Source organism: Xyrauchen texanus, chromosome 22 (genome assembly GCF_025860055.1).
Source record: "Xyrauchen texanus isolate HMW12.3.18 chromosome 22, RBS_HiC_50CHRs, whole genome shotgun sequence".
Taxonomy (NCBI): Eukaryota; Metazoa; Chordata; class Actinopteri; order Cypriniformes; family Catostomidae; genus Xyrauchen; species Xyrauchen texanus.
Window position 1 is genome coordinate 23,220,816 of NC_068297.1, and position 23,402 is coordinate 23,244,217.

Sequence of the window (23,402 nt, forward strand, 5' to 3'; positions counted from 1 at the left end):
TGATGCACTGTAGTGTGTGAAAACGTACGTCACGTCACTGACTCAAGCTGTTTTCGTCTTCCAAGTATAATATCAACATTAATATCTCAGTAAATGTTGAGGGTTTTATGACCCTTTAAGGTTTTGTTGAAGGAGAAGAATGTAGAGACCAAAAATCTGTTTGACTGTTGTTTACTTGAATTCATTTTTTACGGCTGAAAAAAGTCCTAGACGAAAATAACTATAGATTGCAAAACAAATTGATACATAAATCTAATTATTTTTATGTTTATTGTCTTTCATAATTTTTCTGAGCTATTTAATCGTTATTTTGTCAAATGCAGAAAACATTCAGTTCTGCATACTGTTTATTGGACACTTGTGAAAATGATTGATAATTGTTGAAAAAAGAAATATTGGTTGACTCTAGAAAAATCGTCATTTTTTCTCATCTGCTTTCATTTTATTTTGATTGCCTCTAGTTATGGACATCCGACAATGCTCCAGATGAGGGTGAAGGAGGAGAGGGGGGAGACAACTAGAACGTGCACTCCTTCAACAGACAAAGCAACCTTTTTACACATCTCCATTCCTAATCACTCCCTGAAAGAATTCCTCCAGTAAAGAACAAACCCATAATTAATAAAGAGCTGTTTATGAAAAAACAAAAAACATTAGTATTTTCACAGTGCACCTTTTGGGCAAGGAAAGAAAGATATAGGGGAGAAGCCCTGTTCCTTTGTTTGTCTTGGCCTCCCTTAATGTGCAGTTTCTGCTGTAGAAAAGTATAACTAGTCATTTTATAAAACAATCTTAAAGTATAGTTAATGGAGAATGAGTGAATGAATACATAAAATAAGGACATGACAGATAAGTCTGAGACTAAAAATAATTACAGGGAAATTAAAAACATTTAGAGTACCATTGTCTTAAACACCTACTGTATCTCATACTTTACAAATCTGTTACCTGTTTAACCTCAGCTCTACCCAGGGTCGTGCACTTCCCCTGAAAAAAAAAAAATCACAGTATGTAAATTGGAAAAAATAATTTTTTAAAATCTGAATTGTTGAAATGGAGTGTGTTTAAAATTACATTGTAGGTTTTACTTTGAAATATTAATATCAGCAGTGGTATGTAGTATTTGGACAGTCCTCAGTTTATAAACGGTCTAATAATATATTTACTGTTTTTCATCTTTTTAATGCAGTTGATTTTTGCCTGTTTAGTGTTCTCTTTTCTTTTATGGAAATCAAAATCATCCACAGAAATAAAATAAAAAATGTTAAAATAAAATTGTGGCATATTTAATTTGGGTAATGCTATGTTACAAGTAAAACTGTTCAATTAGCAGAGCCCCACTAGCATGCAGACCAATACAGACACAATCTGTGGCACAGTTTGGTGATATGGTATTGAAATTTTGATTGATTTCACATATATTTGACCCACTCCAAGTTATTTCACTAACCAAGCATATTATCAGTCATAGAAATGCAGGAAAGAGCAGCTTGACTTAGCAAATGTTATCAGTAAGTTTGTGTTGGTGCGAAATAGCATTGCCTGTGCATGTCGTAATTACAGAACTGGAATCAGAATCGATGCCATATTGCCAGATTAAGGTTCTGTTTAGTACTTACAACGTATTGTGCAGAGGTATGTGATTGTCCAGAGAGTGTCATTATAGATTGGACCACTATTATGTGTTTTTGTTTTTCCTTTTTGTCACACATTTGCGTTTGTGATTTTTGTTTTCTCCCTTTTTAAAAAATTTTAGTTTCACAAAAGCCTTGTGAAAATATTTTATGCCCTATGTATGTTATGTAACATGCTTAAAAATAAAATTTTATAAACCAAAATGTTGTCCTGGTTTTGTCATTTAAAAAAATTGTTTACTTCATTAATGAAAAGTTATCTTTGTTTGAAATGCAGTAGTTGGTGCACCTGATTGTCACAGATGACAAGCAAGACGACCGTTAAAGAAAATATTACGCCAGCTAAACCATTTATAATGAATAAAAAAACAGTGATATTAAGAAGACGGCATGTTTTGTGTTGACATTGTTCTAAAGTCAAAAGAAAATGTAAAAAATATATAGAAAATATTTACTTTCTAGAATAATGTTACATGTATAAACATGATGAACAATTTACATTTATTTGCAGTCTTTCGAAACCAGAATGAAAGATTAATGTTAAATTTGGTAAATGTTTACCCTTTATTTATATATATATATATATACGTATATACACACACACACATACTGGCGACCAAAAGTTTGGAATAATGTTCAGATTCACCAAAATGGCATTTAAATAATCACAATGTACAGTCAGGACATTAATAACATAAACAATTACTATTACAATAAAAAAAACTACGTCAAAAGCTCTTCATCAAAAAATCCTCTATGTGCAGCAATGACAGCTTTGCAGATCCTTGACATTCTAGCTCTCAGTTTGTCAGTCTAAAACTGTATTTTTAATTTCTGATTCAAAAGTGGCTTCTTCTTTGCAATTCTTCCCATAACCTGCACACCTGAGTCTTCTCTTTACTGTTGTACATGAAACTGGTGTTGAGCAGGTAGAATTCAATGAAGCTGTCAGCTGAGGACATGTGAGGCGTCTATTTCTCAAACTAGAGACTCTGATGTACTTATCCTCTTGTTTAGTTGTACATCTGTCCTTCCACATCTCTTTCTGTTCTTGTTAGAGCCAGTTGTCCTTTGTCATTGAAGACTGTAGTGTACACCTTTGGCAATTTCAAGCATTGTACAGCCTTCAATCCTCAAAACAATAAATGACTGTCGAGCTTCTAAAGAAAACACCAAATTAGCAATTTAGCATGATTACTCAAGGAATAGGTGTTGGAGTGATGGCTTCTGGAAATGGGGCCTGTCTAGATTTGAGGAAAAATGACATTTTTCAATTACTGATGATGCTGTTTTTACATCAGTAATGTCCTAACTAAACTTTGAAATCAGTTGAATGCCACTTTGGTGAATTAAAGTACCAATTTCCTTCCGAAACAGCAAAATATGTGCATTATTCCAAAATTTTGGACGCTAGTGTATATTTATATATACAGGGTTGGGTGGGGCTACTTTTAAAATATATTCCAGATTACAGGATACATGCTGTAAAATGTCCTTTGTAATGTATTCTGTTAGATTACTCAAGGTCAGTAACATATTATAAATACTTTGGATTACTTCTTCAGCACTGATAGATTTTTTCACTTGTTTTGACTATAAAAACTCAGTAAGACAAAATACACACATTAAAAATACATTCTCTGAAAAACCTAAATATCATATGCAGTGTTGTTTCTAAAACAAGATCAATCTAATTGATGTGGTTTTAAGAATTTTATGATATTTTTACAGGAAAACAATAAAACATTTTTTTATCAAGAATATGATTTTTGCCTTAATATCTTACTAGAAAAAAGAAACTATGATCCAACGTGAATTTTCTTGATAATTAAATATGATCGTGCTGGTAACGTGTGCATGTAAAATGGCTAGAAATATTATTTTAGTTTAGCGTAAAGCTGACAATTTACACAAGGTATATTTCTATTTCTTCTGCTCCAAACATACTTCAAACTTACTTCTCTGTCTGCTCGTATGAATGTAACACATCATGAGAAAGTATTTCACTGCTGTTCAAATGCACTTTTGATCGCATCATTTATATGTATAAATGTTTTCCATCTGAAAGGACTAAATATTAAATTAAATAAATGACAAAAAAAAATGCAAAGTAATCTTTTCAGTAATCAAAATACTTTTTGAATGTAACTGTAATCTAATGATATAAATTGTAACTGTAGTGGAATATAGTTACTTATATTTTGTATCTTAAATACGTATTCTTGTTACATGTATTCCGTTACTTCACAACCCTGTATATACTGTACATATGTATATATATATTTATATATATATATATCGGGGGGGGGTGTATATATATATATATATATATATATATTTCCAAACCAAGGCATATTTTCAATTATAGCTGAGCAGAGACCGCATAAAAAGGAAGATATTAAAGTTAAACAGTAAATGTCAATTATTGTGGTTATTTCCAGGCTTTCCGGAAAGAAAGAAAAACTTGGTAGCCCTTGAATTTAAATTATGTAAGAAAAATATTTAATTTCATTTAAAATTAAAATAGTTTTTGGACTGGATAATTTAGTACGTTTATCTAAATAATTTGCCACGGTTATAATACTTATCTGTTGAGAATCGTTGAATGACTTTTATTATGAAAAGTCTTTAAACGACGACCCGGAAGTGTTCTACACAATCGGAGAACGTTTTCACTTTAGATTGCGTTTAAAATGTTTAATAAAAAGCCACGCAGAAATTTCAGGCAAAGGAAAGACGAATCCAGCGAAGAAGACGAGAATGAAAAGGTTGGCGATGGTGGAAACCAAGAAGAAAAAGCGATCCGGTCTTCAAAAGTAGATTTGCCGCGAAGAGGGATTTCAAGTAGTTCAAAGCCACACAGGTCTGACTCGAGTGATGCAGAAGAGACATCAGTAACTACACTCTCATCTAAAGACGTAAAACACTCATCAAAGGGCAACACACTCAGCTTCCTCGATAAAGACTGTAAGTATTGTACTATTGCCTTTTATATTCTGCGCACATACATGCTATATATATTGGGTTTATACTTTATTGGCTATTTTCTATTTCGGGCACATTATGTCCCAGTGGATGAATTTTATTTAAAAAAAAATCCTTTATAAAAGTAACCTTGTGCCATATTTAATAACTAAATGCATGGGTGTTTCTCGCAGCATTATTACATACTCGGGTCTTTAGTGACCAGGCACGTATATCGATAACAAATGGATCTAAAAAATGCCCATATGGTTAAAATGTTCAAGGCATTTTCTAGACAATTTGTAAAATATTTCATTAGAATATATTCCGAGGTTCACCTTATTCTTTGATGTTTTATTTTTCATATATCAATGCTGCAACAAACACACTCAAATTTCACAAGACGCAACTGTCTGTCCAACACATTGAGCTACACATTTGTATTGTATGAGGCACTATTTGAGTCTAAATAGACACACAACTTGCACAATTCCAGAAATACACACAAATGACAATAGCCAAATCTTACTGTTCATTGGTTAAACTTGCTATAGTTTTCTTAGGAGGCTTACACACTGGCAGTTTAGTCCGGCAGGGTTTGCATGAAAAGTTGGTAATGTGAAAGCTGTTTTGCGGACCGCAGTACAGAGCCCGAGACTACCTGTAGGTGGTTTGGTTGCACTGGAACTGTGGCACGGTTCACATGAGTGAGAAAGCAACCTGTACTCTTGTCCGCACCTGTTCAGAAAGTAAAATGACTTGCGCATGCATTTTTGACTATTTAAGCATGATGACATCATCAGTTGTACAAAAACAAACAGGGAAATGTTGTGGGACTCATATAAGTTTTCACATCCTTACACATTTCAGGGGTCTGAGTGCGGTTCGTGGGATTTTTGGCCCATATGTGAACACTCCAATCGATCTCAGACCCCTTAAAACCGAGCTGAGACCATCTCTGGAGGTGGTCTGATTATGGTTTGGTTGCAGCCTTTGTTTCAATTTGCTAATAACGTGCTTTGTGAACAATAAGCGCTCCGAGCTCACTTGAATTTCCCATTCGCGTAGTACCAAAGTTGTTTGTCCCTGACAGGGCTGCTTGCTTGGTTTCTATTGATATGACAGATTTAAACCTATTGTAAACTGCACATGAAGCACTCAAATGTCTTTAGTGTTCTGTGCAAATTATGATTCGAGGGTTTAACCGGATGCCTTGAAAGCCGCGTGAAAGTTAAGAAATTACATTAGGAATTTTTATTGTGTTCCATTAATGGAAGTAAACTGAGGCTGTCTGTAGATTAAACGTAAATTGTGATTAATCTTACTGTTTGTCTATAATAAGACTAAATTACCATGATTGAATGTTGAGTTTTGTCTTTAAATTCAGTATTTATATATACAGTGAAGAAAATAAGTATTTGAACACCCTGCTATTTTGCAAGTTCTCCCACTTAGAAATCATGGAGGGGTCTGAAATTGTCATCGTAGGTGCATGTCCACTGTGAGAGACATAATCTAAAAAAAAATATCCAGAAATCACAATGTATGATTTTTTAACTATTTATTTGCATGATACAGCTGCAAATAAGTATTTGAACACCTGAGAAAATCAATGTTAATATTTGGTACAGTAGCCTTTGTTTGCAATTACAGAGGTCAAACGTTTCCTCTAGTTTTTCACCAGGTTTGCACACACTGCAGGAGGGATTTTGGCCCACTCCTCCACACAGATCTTCTCTAGATCAGTCAAGTTTCTGGGCTGTCGCTGAGAAACACGGAGTTTGAGCTCCCTCCAAAGATTCTCTATTGGGTTTAGGTCTGGAGACTGGCTAGGCCACGCCAGAACCTTGATATGCTTCTTACAGAGCCACTCCTTGGTTATCCTGGCTGTGTGCTTCGGGTCATTGTCATGTTGGAAGACCCAGCCTCGACCCATCTTCAATGCTCTAACTGAGGGAAGGAGGTTGTTCCCCAAAATCTCAGCAATACATGGCCCCGGTCATCCTCTCCTTAATACAGTGCAGTCGCCCTGTCCCATGTGCAGAAAAACACCCCTAAAGCATGATGCTACCACCCCCATGCTTCACAGTAGGGATGGTGTTCTTGGGATGGTACTCATCATTCTTCTTCCTCCAAACACGGTTAGTGGAATTATGACCGAAAAAGTTCTATTTTGGTCTCATCTGACCACATGACTTTCTCCCATGACTCCTCTGGATCATCCAAATGGTCATTGGCAAACTTAAGACGGGCCTTGACATGTGCTGGTTTAAGCAGGGGAACCTTCCGTGCCATGCATGATTTCAAACCATGACGTCTTAGTGTATTACCAACAGTAACCTTGGAAACGGTGGTCACAGCTCTTTTCAGGTCATTGACCAGCTCCTCCCGTGTAGTTCTGGGCTGATTTCTCACCTTTCTTAGGATCATTGAGACCCCACGAGGTGAGATCTTGCATGGAGCCCCAGTCCGAGGGAGATTGACAGTCATGTTTAGCTTCTTTCATTTTCTAATGATTGCTCCAACAGTGGACCTTTTTTCACCAAGCTGCTTGGCAATTTCCCGTAGCCCTTTCCAGCCTTGTGGAGGTGTACAATTTTGTCTCTAGTGTCTTTGGACAGCTCTTTGGTCTTGGCCATGTTAGTAGTTGGATTCTTACTGATTGTATGGGGTGGACAGGTGTCTTTATGCAGCTAACGACCTCAAACAGGTGCATCTAATTTAGGATAATAAATGGAGTGGAGGTGGACATTTTAAAGGCAGACTAACAGGTCTTTGAGGGTCAGAATTCTAGCTGATAGACAGGTGTTCAAATACTTATTTGCAGCTGTATCATGCAAATAAATAGTTAAAAAATCATACATTGTGATTTCTGGATTTTTTTTTAGATTATGTCTCTCACAGTGGACATGCACCTACGATGACAATTTCAGACCCCTCCATGATTTCTAATTGGGAGAACTTGCAAAATAGCAGGGTGTTCAAATACTTATTTTCCTCACTGTATATATATATATATATATATATATGCAATGCATTCAGTTCTATTTCATTACTTTTCTTTGTAATAATATACAATTATATAATATTGATGCCAAAGATACGTTTTATTGAATATAGGCACCTGTTTTTATTAGGGATGAAACTAATTAATATTTTGATAATCTGACGATTATTAGAACGATTATTCGACTGTTATTATTGCAACGATTAATCATTAGCTCTTAACCGATTATTCCGCTTGTACCCCGAGTCAAAGGGTTGTAATAAACCTGCTTATTAACAATAAAGAGGATAAAATCATCTTTTAAAAATATCTCTAAATGACATTCACTGAATTAACGTAAAAATACTTATTACATTTAATTCAGTACAAATGTCACAGAAAAAAATTGTTACCAATTGTTTTTGTCTTGTTTTCTATTTCAAAATAGTCTAAAAATACATTACTTGAGAAGCAACATATAAGATATTTATACTTGAGACAAATATAAGTGTATTTATTTTGTATATATGTGTATTTTTCACTTGGTTATAATTCTGCGAGTGCAGTAAAGACAAAAAAAAAAAACTTGTATTCAAGATCTATTCTCTAAAAGCAAGTCTAAATATCTTATGTGCTGCTTCTCAGGTGAATGCATCTTTATTTAAGGATTTTTTGATATTTTAAAATATTTGTATTTTTACATTCTTAGATAACAATTGTTTCTTCTGCAGAAATGGCTGCTAAAGTAAATGTATGTTGTTTTAAATGAGTTTTAGATATTTATATTGGAAAACAAGCCAAATCAAAAACTTATTTTGTTGCAGTGTATAATGGGGCGAAGACCTCTCTCACCTTTCTGTTCACTTCAATCTATCTTTAACTCACAAAAAAACAAACTCTGTCTTATATTGCCAATTTTCTTCATGTTAAGAAATGCATAGTGACATATATACTGTATTATATTATGATACAATAAGTTGTGAGCTGCAGCATGTGTTCGAGGGACGAGCGTCCCCGCGACAGAGTGTGCATCAGCCGGGTGCAGTTTCAATCTCTCCCCCTTTGATCGGGACATTCATGCAACTCCTAGAAGAGGCGCTGACCGCACAGAGAAATGCTAGTTTTGGAGTTTGTAGTTATTTATATGATCAGCTTCCTTATTTGAACTTTAAAGCTATAACGCAATAAATATAACTGCATTTAAGATGTGACACCGGGGTGTTTACTTTAAAGAGCTCCGGCTCCACTTATTCTACATCGAGAGTGCTTCTGCATTTACTTATTTGATATTTTTGTGTAATTCCCTTGTACTTTATCTACATAAGCTGAAGTTGTTTGGAAATTTCGAGTGCATCTGGACTGTGTAATTCTTCCTCTCCTCTGTCAGTCGTGAACTGCAGTGTTGCTCTCACACGTCATCATTAGAGTTTCATATGATCACATGTTACGTTAAATTAGATCAAACGACTATTTGACCACGAAAAATGTTGCCAACAATTTTTGATAATGTCAACTAATCATTTCAGCCCTAGTTCTTATGCTGCTTATTAATTTTGATAGCATTAAACATGTTTATATTATCTTATAGGTTAATACGTAGAGATATTTGTACTCTTAACATTAAATATTGCCCTAATTATAATGAATGCAATATTTTTTAAAGTGGGCTCTGTCTCACAAATGATAAATGAGTGTAAATGCAAAAAGGACTGAGACCCTGTAACTGGTAAAGTTGACCAAAAAGATATCTGAGCCCACTTTCGATGTCTCAGACATGTGAACACAAAGAGAACTGGGTCTTTTTTCCAGACTAACACTGGGGATGGTGGGAACAATCATGCTCTGATTCAGACCGCAGCAAACAGTCTGAAAACCAACTTTTACTTCCATATTGCTTCTTCATGAAATAGCAATGTCAAATCAGCTGCCTCAGCTTTCTGTTCTTGGCTGACAGATGTGGACTTCTACTGTTGAAGCCCATCCGCCTCATGGTTCTCATTCTGAGATGATTTTCTGCCCACTACAATTGTACAGGGGGGTTATCTGAGTTACTGCAGCCTTTCTGTCAGCTCAAACCTGTCTGGCCATTCTCTATTGACCTTTCTCATCAACAAGGCATTTCTGTCTGCTCACTGCATGTTTTTTTGTTTTTGGCATCATTCTGAGTAAATTCTAGAGACTGTTGTGCATGAAAATTAGGGCAGTCACTACTGATTATTTTGGTAATCGAGTAATCTAAAAAATTTTCTGACAATTAATCGAGTGATCGGAAAAATTATTTAAAAACTCAGATTGCATTAAGTTTTCTAGATGAAGTCGCTAAAAATTCATTAATTAGCCTAAGTTTTGATGTATTTTATGATTGAATAACAACAAAACAATTGTGTAAACAATATCTAAAGCCAACAGACACCCAAAGCAGATATAAAAATATATATTTATATTTATAATATAAAAATATAAATATTCAAGCTGACAGAGATTGGCTTCTCCAGGTGTGCTTTTTAAATGCTAGATCCACTTTTTTCTTTAACTTGTCCAACATGATCTACCAATTTTAGTTTATAACTCATATATTAGAAAACAGGCCTTGGAAGTTAAGTATTTTATCTTTTCATACACAATGTCTGCACCAATCTTGTTAATTGAGTACAAGTTATGTGGTTAAACTATATTTTATAAAGATTCAATAGACATTTTATTTGTTTGTTGTTGCACGTGTGCTACATTCAGATCGCAAAAGCTTGTCGCTTGCCATGTACCATGTAAAATGCCCTTGAGCATCTGTATGTTCAGTTCCTTTCTGAATAAAAACATAATAATTTCAAATTCGGAGATGGCCTTTTCTTCCACAAGTAAGCCAAAGAATTATATCGCGTCTCTGGGGCATGAACAAGCGGGGTGGCCGGCATACAAACTGAATCGTATAATTGTGCTCAATTGTTTTTAGCACCCAGTCTGACATGCCCGTGAGGGCTTTCCACACTTCCACTCAGTAGGACAGTGGGTTTATTGATTCACTTGCTATAGACGGTAAAGCACCGCTCACCATAGGGAAGATGAAAAGTCAAGGTAAATATCACCTTTGTGCAGCGAATTGGGCATAATTTCCGTTTAAGCTGTAATTTTGCCAAATTATTCAAAAAGTGTGAAAATATGTTTTAACTGTTTGTATTTAGCATACATACGTTATTCGTTTTGAAATTAGAGTTGGGCATTTTATTTCAAAAACGTCATTTTCAACACCACTATGGAATTCTGTTAAACACAATACAGAATTTGAGAATGTGTTATACAGAATGTGGTAGAAATGACACTGTGATGTCAATTTTCATGAATGCATGTTCATTCACTGTTGGGCATTTGAAGTAGACAAATAATGAGAAAAAAAATGTGTGGGAATGTGAAAAGTGTTTTGATAAGATTTTACTTTTTAGAGGTCCACAGTGCCAAATTGTAGAAACATAGTTTTAATGAAGAAACTTCTGAACTCTTACAGCTACTGAAGGAAGTGATTTTAAAGTGAAACGATCAGTCAACAAAGATGTTGTTTTCCAAGCACGGAAAAAGGAAGGTTCTCCTGCAACATTGCCAAACTCACAAGGTATGTTTGTTGCTTAACGTGTGTTCATGTGATGACATTTCTTTTACAATGTTAAAATAATTTCTTCTATCCCAGCTTAATATGTAGAGGTCACAGTTGGCTATGGTTGCGTGGTTTACCGCTCTAACAAAGTACCACAATACCAAAAACATTTTAATGGTAGGAAATCATCTTGTTGCTAATTCTAGTACCATATTACAGTATGCTGTCATTATCAAAATTATATGAGATGTGACAATTTTTATGAAATCAAACCTTTGGATATGGCCAAGTGTGGTCTTTAAATAGCAGAAGGCTGTAATTTAATTAAATAATATAAATTCACATGCACTGCACGCTACAGAATGAACAAGAGGTGCCACTCTGCTCTTGTCATATGATTCCCACACACGTGCAAACACTCACACAAATGCAACATGCAGTGTGTTGAGAGTATAAATGGCTGTTAACACTTAAATGAACTCCTCCGGTGCAGCTCGGAGATTTCAGCTCAAGAGTGGTGAGGGGAGTATTCCAGCATTAATGGGAAACTTGATATAACTAACCCATAAAAACAGGTAGAACTCAAAGGTCTGTCAAAATAAAAGTCCAGATAACATGAAAGCACTTTTCAAATGGATGCGTGAAATTGAAGACAGAATAATGTAACTACTGTATAAAAAAAATATTTTCAAAATTGTTATTATTATTATCATCTGTAAGCAATATCATAAATGAAAGATGCCTTGTGCCGCAGGTTATCAGGTTTTTTTTCCATTAATGTTTTCATAAATACTGTGAAGCTCTTTTGTGCAGCATTTTATTTTACAAAAAATATTTTGTTAAAAAAAAAAATATGATATATTTATTTGATTAAACACCAGTTGTTCATAACATTTAATTAAACATTTAACATGGAATCCAGAAAAATATAAACGTTAAATGTATAATTTGAATCTGTAAGACTTTATGCAGTTCGTTTAATCAAGTAATTTTCTGTATTCATAAGTTCATAAATCTGAGGCTTTTTATTTGTTGATTTTAGTATCATACCAAAGCCAAAATGTTGGTAACGGAGCAACCTTACAGTAGGCTTAGGTTTAGGTCTATGGTGCGGTCTTGTGCACAGATAGTCATTCATTAATTAAAGGCTTATAACTCCTAACCCTTCACGTTTTTGATTCCAGATAGATCGGTTAAGAAAGATGTGAATCTCAAAGTGCAATCTGATAGTGATGCTGATGCATCTGTTGAAGACATACCCCCCGACAGTGATGATGGAAGCTCTTCTACCTTGTCAAGTTCATCTGGTTCTTCAGTGCCACAGACAGGTACTGAGATCAACACCAGCATTTATCTGTCAGTTTTGCTTCACAGTTCTTGTGTGATTGATAAATGTCATTATTTGTCCCATGCTGCAGTCAACATTCCTGATGCTAGAAAGATCCGTGCTGCCAAAGAGCAAAGGAGACAGGCCCGAGCCCAGCGAGATTACATCCCGCTGGATTCACACAGCAGTCCTGGAACCCTTGAGGAAGAAGATCATAGCAATAAAGAACAAGACAGTGACAATGAGCCGGACGATCATGAACGCAGAATCGAATTTGCACCAAAACCCAAGACTCTGAGAGAGCGAATAGCTGAGAAGATGGGTGAGAATCTTGAGCTTAATATAATGAAATTGACATTATACCAGTGACTCAAAACCCTACTCTGCCTTATTTTATAAAGCTAAAATACTTTAAAGCAGGGATTGGCAACCTTTTTGACATGGAGTGACATTTTTTATATTTCTAATTTAATCATTCATTTTATATTACAGCTGCTATTATCAGCATGACAGTTTCAATGAAAATAGTGTGCAAAACCCGATGATTATGATATAATCATGATCCTGCATGTGAATTTTCACAGAGCATCTTGTGAAAGTGCTTTAATGAAAGAAAACCTGTCCTTTTGTACAAAATGATTTAACACTGTTAATGTCACAAGTTTGCTAATTTGATTACTGAACACGAAACTGTGCGGAATCTGAAATATTTATTATATTATGTCATTGTAATCACTAGCACGCAAGCAACAGTGAGAGAGGAGCAGACTATTTTATTTACATGACGTTTTTTGCACATGCATTCCAATATACATCTTATATTTTACATATATCTTTATATCTATGTTATCCTTCCTCATGAGCTGCGCATGTTTTCATCTGCTGAATGGGAGACTAAACACTATTAAAGTGTGACGGGATTCGCGCTGTGCAAGGAAGCAATACACGCATCACAAGCCAAATAACTATTTAGCCCTTTACGGTGAATTGCACCTGCAAAATCCTAAAACTTTATTTCCAGTTTTAATTTTTATTTTAAATAGACTTTTTGAACCCCACAGTGTGGGTTTATGTTTTCTCTTTTAATCGTTTAATGTAAGTGCATGTGACCATGTTGAGGGTGTGCCTGTATGCAAAATCACAAGGATTAATAGGGGTGTTTTCATGATTACATTACGTGTTGTTCTGAAAGCAAAAAGAAATGAAACCCTGAGTGAAGGCTGTCATCTGGGCAGACTGACCGAAGCAAAGCAAGCAATTAACTGAAAGTGAAGCGCTGCCAGCTCGTGATGCGTGAATGGCTTGCACGTTCTGCACGAGTCTGTTGGGTTTACTGCAGTCTCGTCACATACATTTTTTGTTTAGCCTCCCATTAAGCTCATGAAGACATGCTGCGTGATCATGAGGAAGGATTATATCAAGATGTAGATTGGAATGCAGGTCTGGAATTTATATAAATAAAAAGTTCTGACACCATTTACTCACTTCATGTTGTTCCAAACCTGTGTGACTTAATTTCTGTTGTGGAACACAGGAGGAGATGTTAGACAGAATGTTAGCTACAGTCACCGTTTACTTTCATTGCATCTTTTTCTCAAAACAATGAAAGTGAATTGTGACTAAGGTTAACATTGTGTCTAACATTTCCTTGTGGTTTCCACGGAAGAAAGAAGAAAGTAACTCCATGGAAGTCTATGGAAGTATTACAGGTGTGAAACAAAATGACAGCAGTGAGTAAATAATTTCAGAATTGTCATTTTTGGGTGAACTATCCCTTTAATTTCAGGAGATGTAACATGCTTAATATTTTTTGATTTTGCAGGGAGTGAAAGTGATGAAAGTTATTTTGATAGCCAAGAGGAGGAAGAGCAGAATATCTGGGAGGAACAACAGATCAAAAAAGGAGTCAAAAGACATCAAGTGAGACCCTCTACTGTGACTGAAAGTCTTAGTTGATTTTTGACCCATTCAGACTAACAGTGTTCTCTGTTAGACCATAAAGGGATTACTCAACAGTACCTTCAAATTGCTTTTAATTATACACTGTAGCTGTAGTGTTTACTTGGAATTTTCCTTATATTCTCAGAAGCGATTTCAGGCTCCTGGACGACCAGTCAGACCGAAGAAAATGGACATCCCTGAAATGCTTCCACCAGTCAGCATTGATGTCATAAAGAAGAGAATTGTTGGAAAGTAAGCTACAGAAAAGCCTTAGTAGGTTTATGAATATTGCCAAGATAGAGGAGGATTTTAATATAAACCATCAGTTTTCACAGCCAGTTATTTTATAATCTAAGTTATTGTACAAAATCCTTGTCTGTCTCTTTCTTCTGTGCTTGCATCTTTACTAATCAAGCCACTGTGAGAAATTGTCAGTCCTACACTTCAGATGATGTTAAACTTTGTATGACAAATTGCTTGCTATGTATCTCATTTGTAAGTCGATTTGGATAAAAGCATCTGCTAAATGAGTACATTTAAACAAGTGTGCCAAATACTGGTTTAACACAGCAGGGTTTCTCCTGGAGAATGCTGCTTATTGTGGTCATGTAAACACAAAAACTGCATTGTCACTGGTTTTTGAGGAGTGACCTGTGCATGAACAGACTGGATAAAATATGTCATAGGATGGAGCCTAACAAGTAAAAATCGTGGAAATAATTTAACCGCACATACGCTTTAAACTATACCCATTTATACACACCTGTGTAAAATATTGAATCCCGGGGTTTTATGAATCCCGGGGTTTTATGTAAGAGGGAAACCCCACTGTTGCAGTGCAATTCCGCTGCAGGTTGTGATGGAAACAAATTCTTTAACAACTCTGGAATATCTGGAAATAAAGTGAAGCAACAGAGGAAAAAATAGCAAAGCCTTCCTTGGCTCCCATATTTGTTATATACACAAGTGTTGCAGGGAATTTACATTGCTGTGGAGACGCTGCTTACAAAACAAGCCCATGCAAATGCATACACTGGTTTCAAGCCTTAAGCAGCTTTCTCAAAATAAATGGCTTTCTGGTGTCCATTTAAAGGTGCTCAATGAAAACTGGTTCTGTTTTTAATTTCACTCCAGATTGGATTCCCTGAGGGAGGTGCACAGGGCAAGGGAGGCGGAGCTGAGGCGGATGCATTTTGATGTAGAAATGGCCAAGAGCTCCTTGGAGAACTTGGAAAACCACCCTGCCGATGTGCAGCTCCGGTTCTACCGTTCCATGAATGTGTTCTCAAGGAACCTACTGGAATGCTTGGCAGAGAAGGTTGGCAGTGGTATACAGTAATATTAGTGTGTTAAGTATACAGTTGCTTTAATGAATCCATTGTATTAAGTGAATAGCATGCTTATTTTTCAGATGGCTTTAATAAATTCAGTTGAGCTGGAAATGCACAGTCTGTATATTGACCAGGCAGAGGCGCTGTTGAATCAGAGAAGAGAGGCGCTACAAGAGGAATCCTCACAAATTCAAAAGTTAACCTGTAAGGCTTAAACCAAATACAGTTTTTTGGTATGGAGCCAATTAAGGGTCTAAATTTTACGAATCTGAATAATAGAAACAAAAAGTTACTTCAGTAAAAACTTGATCATTGGTTTTGCATGGGAGAGGATGGATTTGTAATGTTATCAAGCCCCTCCCCCCCACACACACAGTTGCCACACCTAATTTCCATAGCCACACCCCCATGTCATAATGAGGCCAAACATTTGCTTACTGAAAATAAATACATAAAAAACATAAAATTTGAGAAAACAAGAGCGCATTTGTATGTTCTTGTTATGTTTCTGTTTTTCAGATTCAAAATACTTTAGTCCCTAAATTGGCTCCATACAAGTAATTTGATATGATAATAGTATTAACAGTGTAGAGAAGACTTTACATTTCATGTTGACTCATGATCGTACTAATATGATCATACTGCTCGTACTACCTTCCTGATCTCTATCACAGGACAAAAAACTTGTATGTTTGCATCCTGTGCAGACAATATTTTTCATTTATGCAAGCTATTCACAGTGTTTGTTCATATTATATTGTCTTTTGTGGATGGACCATAGATAACACTGATTCTCACGGTAATGGTAACACAACCAGTGGTTCCAGCCTAGCCGAGGAAAGGTGAGGACGAATTTTATACATGTTACAAGCACTTTCACCACTTCTAAATTGTTCTAAAAACTGGATAAACTAAGCCTGGCATTACAAAATAATATATAGACTGCACATTTAAGAAAGATTTATAATCTGACAATTACAGTTGTCATAGTCATATATCATTAGTTGTTCAATTCCCCAAGTGTTTTCATGTCCTAGCTTGCCTGACTATTCTGAAGAACTCACTAAGTGCATACCGTCTGATTGGGAACCAACGGTCGAGCAGGAGGCGGAGCTACAAAGTAAAAGAGGTTAGGAGACTTCTGAAAACGCATGCAAAATCATTTGAAAACATTGGCATAAGAGCCTAAAAATGCAAATGACTTGGAATGCAGACATCAAATTCTATTCTTGTGTTTAAAGTCTATATGAAATAAGTGACAATTTAAATGATAATATTTTGTCCGACAGATGACCTGCTAAAAAGGGCACAAGATATATTTGCAGACGTTCAGTCTGACTTCTGGGAGGTGAAGAAAATACTCTCCAGATTTGATGAGTGGCGTGTCTCCTTTCCAGAGTCCTACAATAATGCCTACATTGGTCTGTGCCTTCCCAAACTTTTGGCTCCCCTGATTCGACAACAGCTCATTGGCTGGAATCCTCTTAAGGTGTTGTTTTCATGTCTTGTCTACAAGGAAAGATTAAATCTCAATTTGAGGTGGCAATTTGAGATGGTTCATGATGGTATTTTGCTGTTTGATGTTAAAAGAAATATCAATAATTATGTATACTTTTCATTACTTTAATGTACATACATGATGACTGTCACAAATATTGTGCATTAAAAACAAAAAGCATCATCATTGGATGATCAGTGCATTTAATTTTTCTTTAGACATTTTCATTGGTTCAAATGTATTTAGTTTATTTGTTTCTTAACTGGAAGTAGTGCTTGATATGTTCCTGATTAGATATGCATGTTTTTGCCCTCTAGGCAGAAGGTGAAGACTTTGAGGCGTTGCCGTGGTACTCTGCAGTTGAAAAATTCTGTCACGGTCAGGGTTATGAGGAATTGGAGAACACTGATAATAAGACACTGCCCACCATAATCGAGAAAACCATCCTCTCTAAAGTTCAAGGTGAATCTTTTTTGCAGATATTTGAGCTAATGGGTTTATAATGCCCTTTAGATGGATGTACTGTTTTATATCTCAAATTTGGGAATGAAATGTTCTGCACAATAATTAGATCATGCTTTAGTAAGTATATCAGAATGTCTGTTATGGTTTTCTGGTTGCAGTTAGTGCAGTGTTACTTCAAAAAGGGATTGGAATCCTGAACTATTGCAATAAAATGTTGCTTGATATTTTGGGTAGGTTTTGTGGAGCTGGTTTGGGATCCTCTGTCTACACAGCAGTCTCACACCCTCACAGCACTGTGCAAGAGAATACAGGATGATTATTCTGTATTTGACGGTGAACAAAGCAAGCCTGTCAAGGTATTGTTGTACTGGACAATATTCCAATTTTAAAAACTTTGTTTCATGGAGAGTAAATACAATCAACTTGTTATTTTGTCCCTTAGGCCTTTGTTGATGCAGTTATTCAGAGATTGAGGAGTGTGGTAGACAATGACGTTTTTGTCCCGTTGTACCCTAAAAAGTAAGTGTAGTTTTTGTTTGTTTTTAATTTTTTGGGGCAAACTTAAAAAGCTGTTTTATAAGAGCATTGTTAAAGCAGTCAATTTGTTGCGGAAGTTTTCATGTTAATTTAATGAGGGAAAATTGTGTTCATTTGTGTAAGGTTCTTAGATGACAAGAGTTCACCACAGTTCCAGTTTCAGAACAAACAGTTTTGGTCAGCTGTAAAGGTAGGACATTTGCATAGCATGTCACCGTTTACATCTCTTTTCAGATAAATATACATTAATTTACATATGGGCTGGGAGATATGCTAGAAATATGTTCACGATATGTTTATTAAAAAAATATTGTGATATCCGATTACACTGTCAACCCCTGTACACTGTAATATGGAGTAATATTTTTGCTTTATTGATTTTGCTTTAAAAATTAAATTAATTGAAACATGGAAAACTTAATCCAGAGATATTTCTATATTCAAATGGCACTTTAAACTAAATTAAAAAGCATTTAAAATAACAAAATGGTAAAACAAAACGTACTTAACCCACTCTCATTTGCCGTCATGCAAGTATTCGTCTACAACAACAGGTGGAAACTTGTAAAAATTAATATCGAAAGAAAATAATAAATGTAAACATGGTTATAATGTTAATTTGAAATATAAATACATTTTAGGTTTAAGGTATTTTATGATTTGTGAACCTTCAGAGTTGGGTTTACAATGCATGTTAAGCTCGAAATATTCTGTGGAAATAAAGCGAACTCCGAGCACCTCCTGAGAATGTCTTGGGTCCTTTGCAGCATTCTGATAGATGACACTGTTCTTGCAAACTGTTTACAAATGACTGAAATAGAGAAGAAAGAGTGAGAAGTCTTTACATGGAGACACGCTCACCCTTCACGGCCCTGAACAAACAGCAAATCAGAAACGTGCATTAACGGCTTTTATGTCATCTGTCCTTAAAAATATAAAAAGTGTGTTTCTTCAAGCATGTGTCTTTTGTGTCAAACACCATTTCTTGTCATGTGTCACTTTGAGACGTCTTGCAGGTCACCCACCACATTGGTGAATAGATCTGTAAAATTACCTGCCACAGCGCATGAAAGGCAACCTGCATTTGGTGGGTCACGACTCACAGCAGGTGTTAATTTTAAGCCCTGGGCTACTATTTAATATTTTTGGCAACTTCCCAGCTGGCAACCATGGCTTTCTCATTTCCCTTTATTGTTGAATATTGTCTGTCAATGAGCGTCAATATCGGCATTGGGGTATTTGTCAGATAACATCAATATACTATTACACCACTGGAGTGGTGGTGGCTCAGTGGTCTAAAGCACATAACTGTTAATCAGAAGGTCACTGGTTCAATCCCCACAGCCACCACCATTGTGTCCTTGAGCAAGGCACTTATCTCCAGGTTGCTTCGGGGGGGATTGTCCCTGTAATAAGTGCACTGTAAGTCACTTTGGATAAAAGCGTCTGCCAAATGCATAAATGTAAATGTATTACATTGTCCTATTGCCCAGCTTTAATGTACGTTTTATATTGGTGTTTCATACCAATATTTAGGCTACAATCATAATTTTTTGTTTGCTTTTCAGTTACTTGGCAACATGTCATTATGGGATGATTTGATACCTGAACATATCCTTAAAGAGCTGATGTTGGAGAAACTTCTCGGCCGTTACTTGATGATGATTGTTCTTAACGAATCCAATCTAAAACACACCATCTACAAATGCAAAAAGGTGCATGTGCTTTTAATGCAGACCATTTCATATGAATCTCATGGTCATATTTTGTGGTTTTGGAGGTAGTTCATTGTCAAACTAAGTTTCTTTCCTAAAAAGATTGCAGATTGCTTTCCAAAGTCATGGTTTATAGATGTGAACACTGGATCTTCACTACCTCAGCTGCAGAACTTCAGCAAACATCTTCTGCAGACTGCTCATGTCATATTGAAGGACACCAGTGACTCCTGCAGCAACCGGTAATGTAAAACAAGCTAACTTTTTAACTAATGTAAAACCTGGAATCATGTAAAGATCCTTTCACAATATATTTCTGGTACAAAATAAAATATACTACCTGGAAAGAGCTGTAATACCTGTTAGCACCATGCTTCATCTCAGTGACAGCTTTTGGCTGGTGCATACAGCCCCAGAAATAAACTATTTATTTATTTATTTTTTATTCTGCCATCTTTGCTTATATACATTTAGTTCCGCACAGCAGACAGGGAAAAACAGAAGTCCATTACACGCCTTTAAAAAAAAAAAAATTGTATCCCCTTTTCTCCCCAATTTGGCATGCCCAATTCCCACTGCTTACTAGGTCCTCGTGGTGGCACAGTTACTCACCTCTCAGTTGCCTCTTCTGATATAGTCAGCCTGCGCGTCATGTCACATGGCTTGTTGTGCATGACACCGCGGAGATCCTAGCATGTGGAGGCTCATGCTATTCTCTGGAACACATCACTCCGCACACCCTGAATTCGAACTCGCAACTCCAGGGGTGGTAGTCAGCGTCAATACTCGCTGAGATACCCAGGCCCCATCATTACACTCTTTAAAGATTCAGTCACAAAAAACATCTACTAAAATTGAATGAAATATTATTTAGGTAGAATACACCACTACATTAAATGGCTGTCAATTAAAGATGCTTTTTTTTGGCAACAGAGGGGTGTAATTACATTATCTACCAGCAGAGGCTAAATTTCAGAAGCTAACCTGCCAAACCCTGACCCTTGGTAAAGGACTAGATAATGAAAATCTAATTACCTTTTATATTAGCCCTAATATTGTTCCATTGTGTGTTTTTAACTTGCAGAGTACTTTTATCTGAAATGCTGTTTGTCCTCCAGAGCATCAAGGCACATGACAGCATTCAGACAATAACAGAAAAATACCATTGTGAGGATCTGTTAAATGCTCTGCATTAGCATTCATCTTGTTTTGTGTACAATGAACGTGTTTTTGTAAGTTGCTTTGATTTGTGTACATTTTAATAAATATAAAAATAATAAAATGTTGTCCGTTTGGCTTTAGTTTGCCTTAACCTTAGGTGGTTGGAACTGTTTTTTATTTGTCAAAGATATGAAAGAGATGTAAAATATTTTACTATTCCACAACATTTCATAAAATTATATATGGTGCTCATTGTATCTTTTTATGCATGCCATATATTTTAAGGTATAATTTCTTGGGGACATTTATCCAAAAATCTGTTTCCTTAAATTTGAGAGGCCTTGTCTTGTATCATGAGTTATTGGATTAGTCCAAGATGGACCATTCAGAGTGATTTAACTTACATAAAGTTGGTTTATCTTTGAGGATTCCTGTTGTGGGGTAGCTGATCCTTGCAAGAAAATACTCTCGCAGATGTTTGAAATGTAGAAGAGAAGTTATCCAGCCAACAGTATAACTGATGTTTCCCTAACTGCAAACCTGTTACAACAATTTTCATGATTAGTACATGATTTAAATTGTAACTGTAGTGGAATACAGTTACTTAAATTTTGTATTATAAATACGTAATCCAAAAATATTTTTTGTTACTCCCCAACCCTGCCCATAACATCTTAAAAACCACTCCGATTGTGGTGGCGAGTTTTGCACTGGCAAGCACCACTAACTTTTTCTTCAGAAATAAATCTTTCATGCATCATTTTATTTCTCAGTAGAGACTGAAGAGATTTGGGGATTATGTTTATTGTATTTTGTGGCTTGTTGTCCCCCTGTGCATATTTCCCTACTGTTGCTGTTTGTGGGGATGAGTCATGACATCGTGATCTCTAAACCAAACACTGGGATTTTAATGAATGGATTGTTAGACACAACTTGCATATCCAGGATGCCTTTCTATCAGACCAGTCCAACTAGACATTCACAAATTACAATAAACAGCTGCAACTTGAATGTTTATATGAGGCAATAGAGATCATCAGCGCTTGACACAACTCTTGAAATTTCTAGCCTATTTGAAAAAGGGAAAGTTATTCTATAAGGTCAAGGTTGTGTAATGTAGACCAGAGAGTTTATTCTCATTCTGCACCACATCAGACAGTTTTGAATGTAATGCTTGTTTGGACTATAATATCTTAAATTAAGCATGGAAGATCTCACACCTCTAGACTATTTTGTCAAGGTGCTGTGAGGTTTATTTTACAGTGTACATTCACTTGGATTCTACTGTGGTGAAAAATATCATGTACTGATTACATTACGGTCTCTATGTCAACTAGTAGCCTCTTGAGAAATTCCAGTGGGTTTGTTCCTCTGAGAAAGTGGTCCTCACCAAGGATAACCTTGTTCATGCTGTGCAATATTTGATTTGTTTGCACTGACCCCTGAAGTGGGGCTTTGCAAACTTAACTATAAGATTAAAAACTATTTAGCAAAAAGAAAAGCTAAAGAAATCCGAGAGGCATGAAGAGGAGAATGGTGGCTGGCCTCTTCTGTTTATGCTGTATAATAACCCCATGAAATCAGTGTTTGAGATTTGTGACTTCTAGTCCATGTCTGTTAGCTTTGAAGCCTTTTATATGCTAGTGTAGTCCAAGTCATGAAATATTGATGACTTATCTTGCACTAGACAGATTTTTGTCCAATCATAAGTTCTCTAGAATGAGAATATCCTAATTCCACCTGCCACCATCTAGCAAATCATGGTTCATGTTGGTGATGTAACTACAGATTGACTATTTCAAAAAGGGGAATATGTCCTGTCCAATCTTACCATTTCAATAGGAAATATGCCATGATAGGTAAGAAAACCACACTAATCCAGCATTATGGTGTCTTTAAAGTGGAAGTCAATTGAATTAAACATGTCTGATGCTGTAAAGTAATCCTTCGTTGTCCTTTTTAAAGTCAGAATTTTATGGACTTTGGAAGTTATCTAAGTGAGCAAACCTTAGATAAAATCAAGAAGCAAACAGAATAGAATCCCAAAATCATATAAACATTGCTTTAAAGGGTTAGTTCACCCAAAAATAAAATTATCCCATAATTTACTCATCCTCAAACCATCCTAGGAGTATATGCTTTCTTCATTCAGCCAAACACAATCGGAGTTATATTGAAAAATCTCTTGGCTCTTCCAAGCTTTATAATGGGAGTGAATGGTACCTTAGATTTTAAAGCCCATAAAAGCGCATCCATC

General features: G+C 35.8%; 2 protein-coding genes across 2 annotated transcripts in view; both read left to right on the plus strand.

Annotated features, from left to right (window-relative positions):
• Positions 1 to 1,832, plus strand: part of ywhaqb (tyrosine 3-monooxygenase/tryptophan 5-monooxygenase activation protein, theta polypeptide b) — a 40,016-nt gene extending 38,184 nt beyond the window's left edge. Inside the window, exon 6 of the mRNA XM_052153208.1 lies at positions 462 to 1,832. Coding sequence (XP_052009168.1) covers positions 462 to 521 — 60 coding nt within the window. The 3' untranslated portion in view covers positions 522 to 1,832. The remainder of the gene's footprint in view (positions 1 to 461) is intronic.
• A 2,447-nt stretch (positions 1,833 to 4,279) lies between these two features.
• On the plus strand, positions 4,280 to 21,233 carry gcfc2 (GC-rich sequence DNA-binding factor 2). Its single transcript, XM_052153202.1, has 18 exons — positions 4,280 to 4,601; positions 11,084 to 11,188; positions 12,355 to 12,498; positions 12,589 to 12,819; positions 14,320 to 14,417; positions 14,584 to 14,690; positions 15,573 to 15,756; positions 15,850 to 15,973; positions 16,551 to 16,611; positions 16,807 to 16,898; positions 17,059 to 17,258; positions 17,585 to 17,729; positions 17,967 to 18,088; positions 18,175 to 18,251; positions 18,393 to 18,459; positions 19,838 to 19,984; positions 20,087 to 20,226; positions 21,069 to 21,233. The coding sequence occupies exons 1-18, from the start codon at positions 4,328 to 4,330 to the stop codon at positions 21,178 to 21,180; spliced, it is 2,430 nt and encodes an 809-aa protein (XP_052009162.1). The 5' UTR covers positions 4,280 to 4,327; the 3' UTR covers positions 21,181 to 21,233.
• Positions 21,234 to 23,402: the final 2,169 nt, after the last annotated feature.

Bases quoted from the DNA above. Each gene is read 5' to 3' on its own strand.
- gcfc2 (XM_052153202.1), top strand. From the start codon at position 4,328: ATGTTTAATAAAAAGCCACGCAGAAATTTCAGGCAAAGGAAAGACGAA. The intron at 15,974-16,550 runs GTAAGGCTTAAA...GATGGACCATAG, and splicing joins ACAAATTCAAAAGTTAACCT to ATAACACTGATTCTCACGGT. The intron at 18,252-18,392 runs GTAAGTGTAGTT...CATTTGTGTAAG, and splicing joins GTCCCGTTGTACCCTAAAAA to GTTCTTAGATGACAAGAGTT.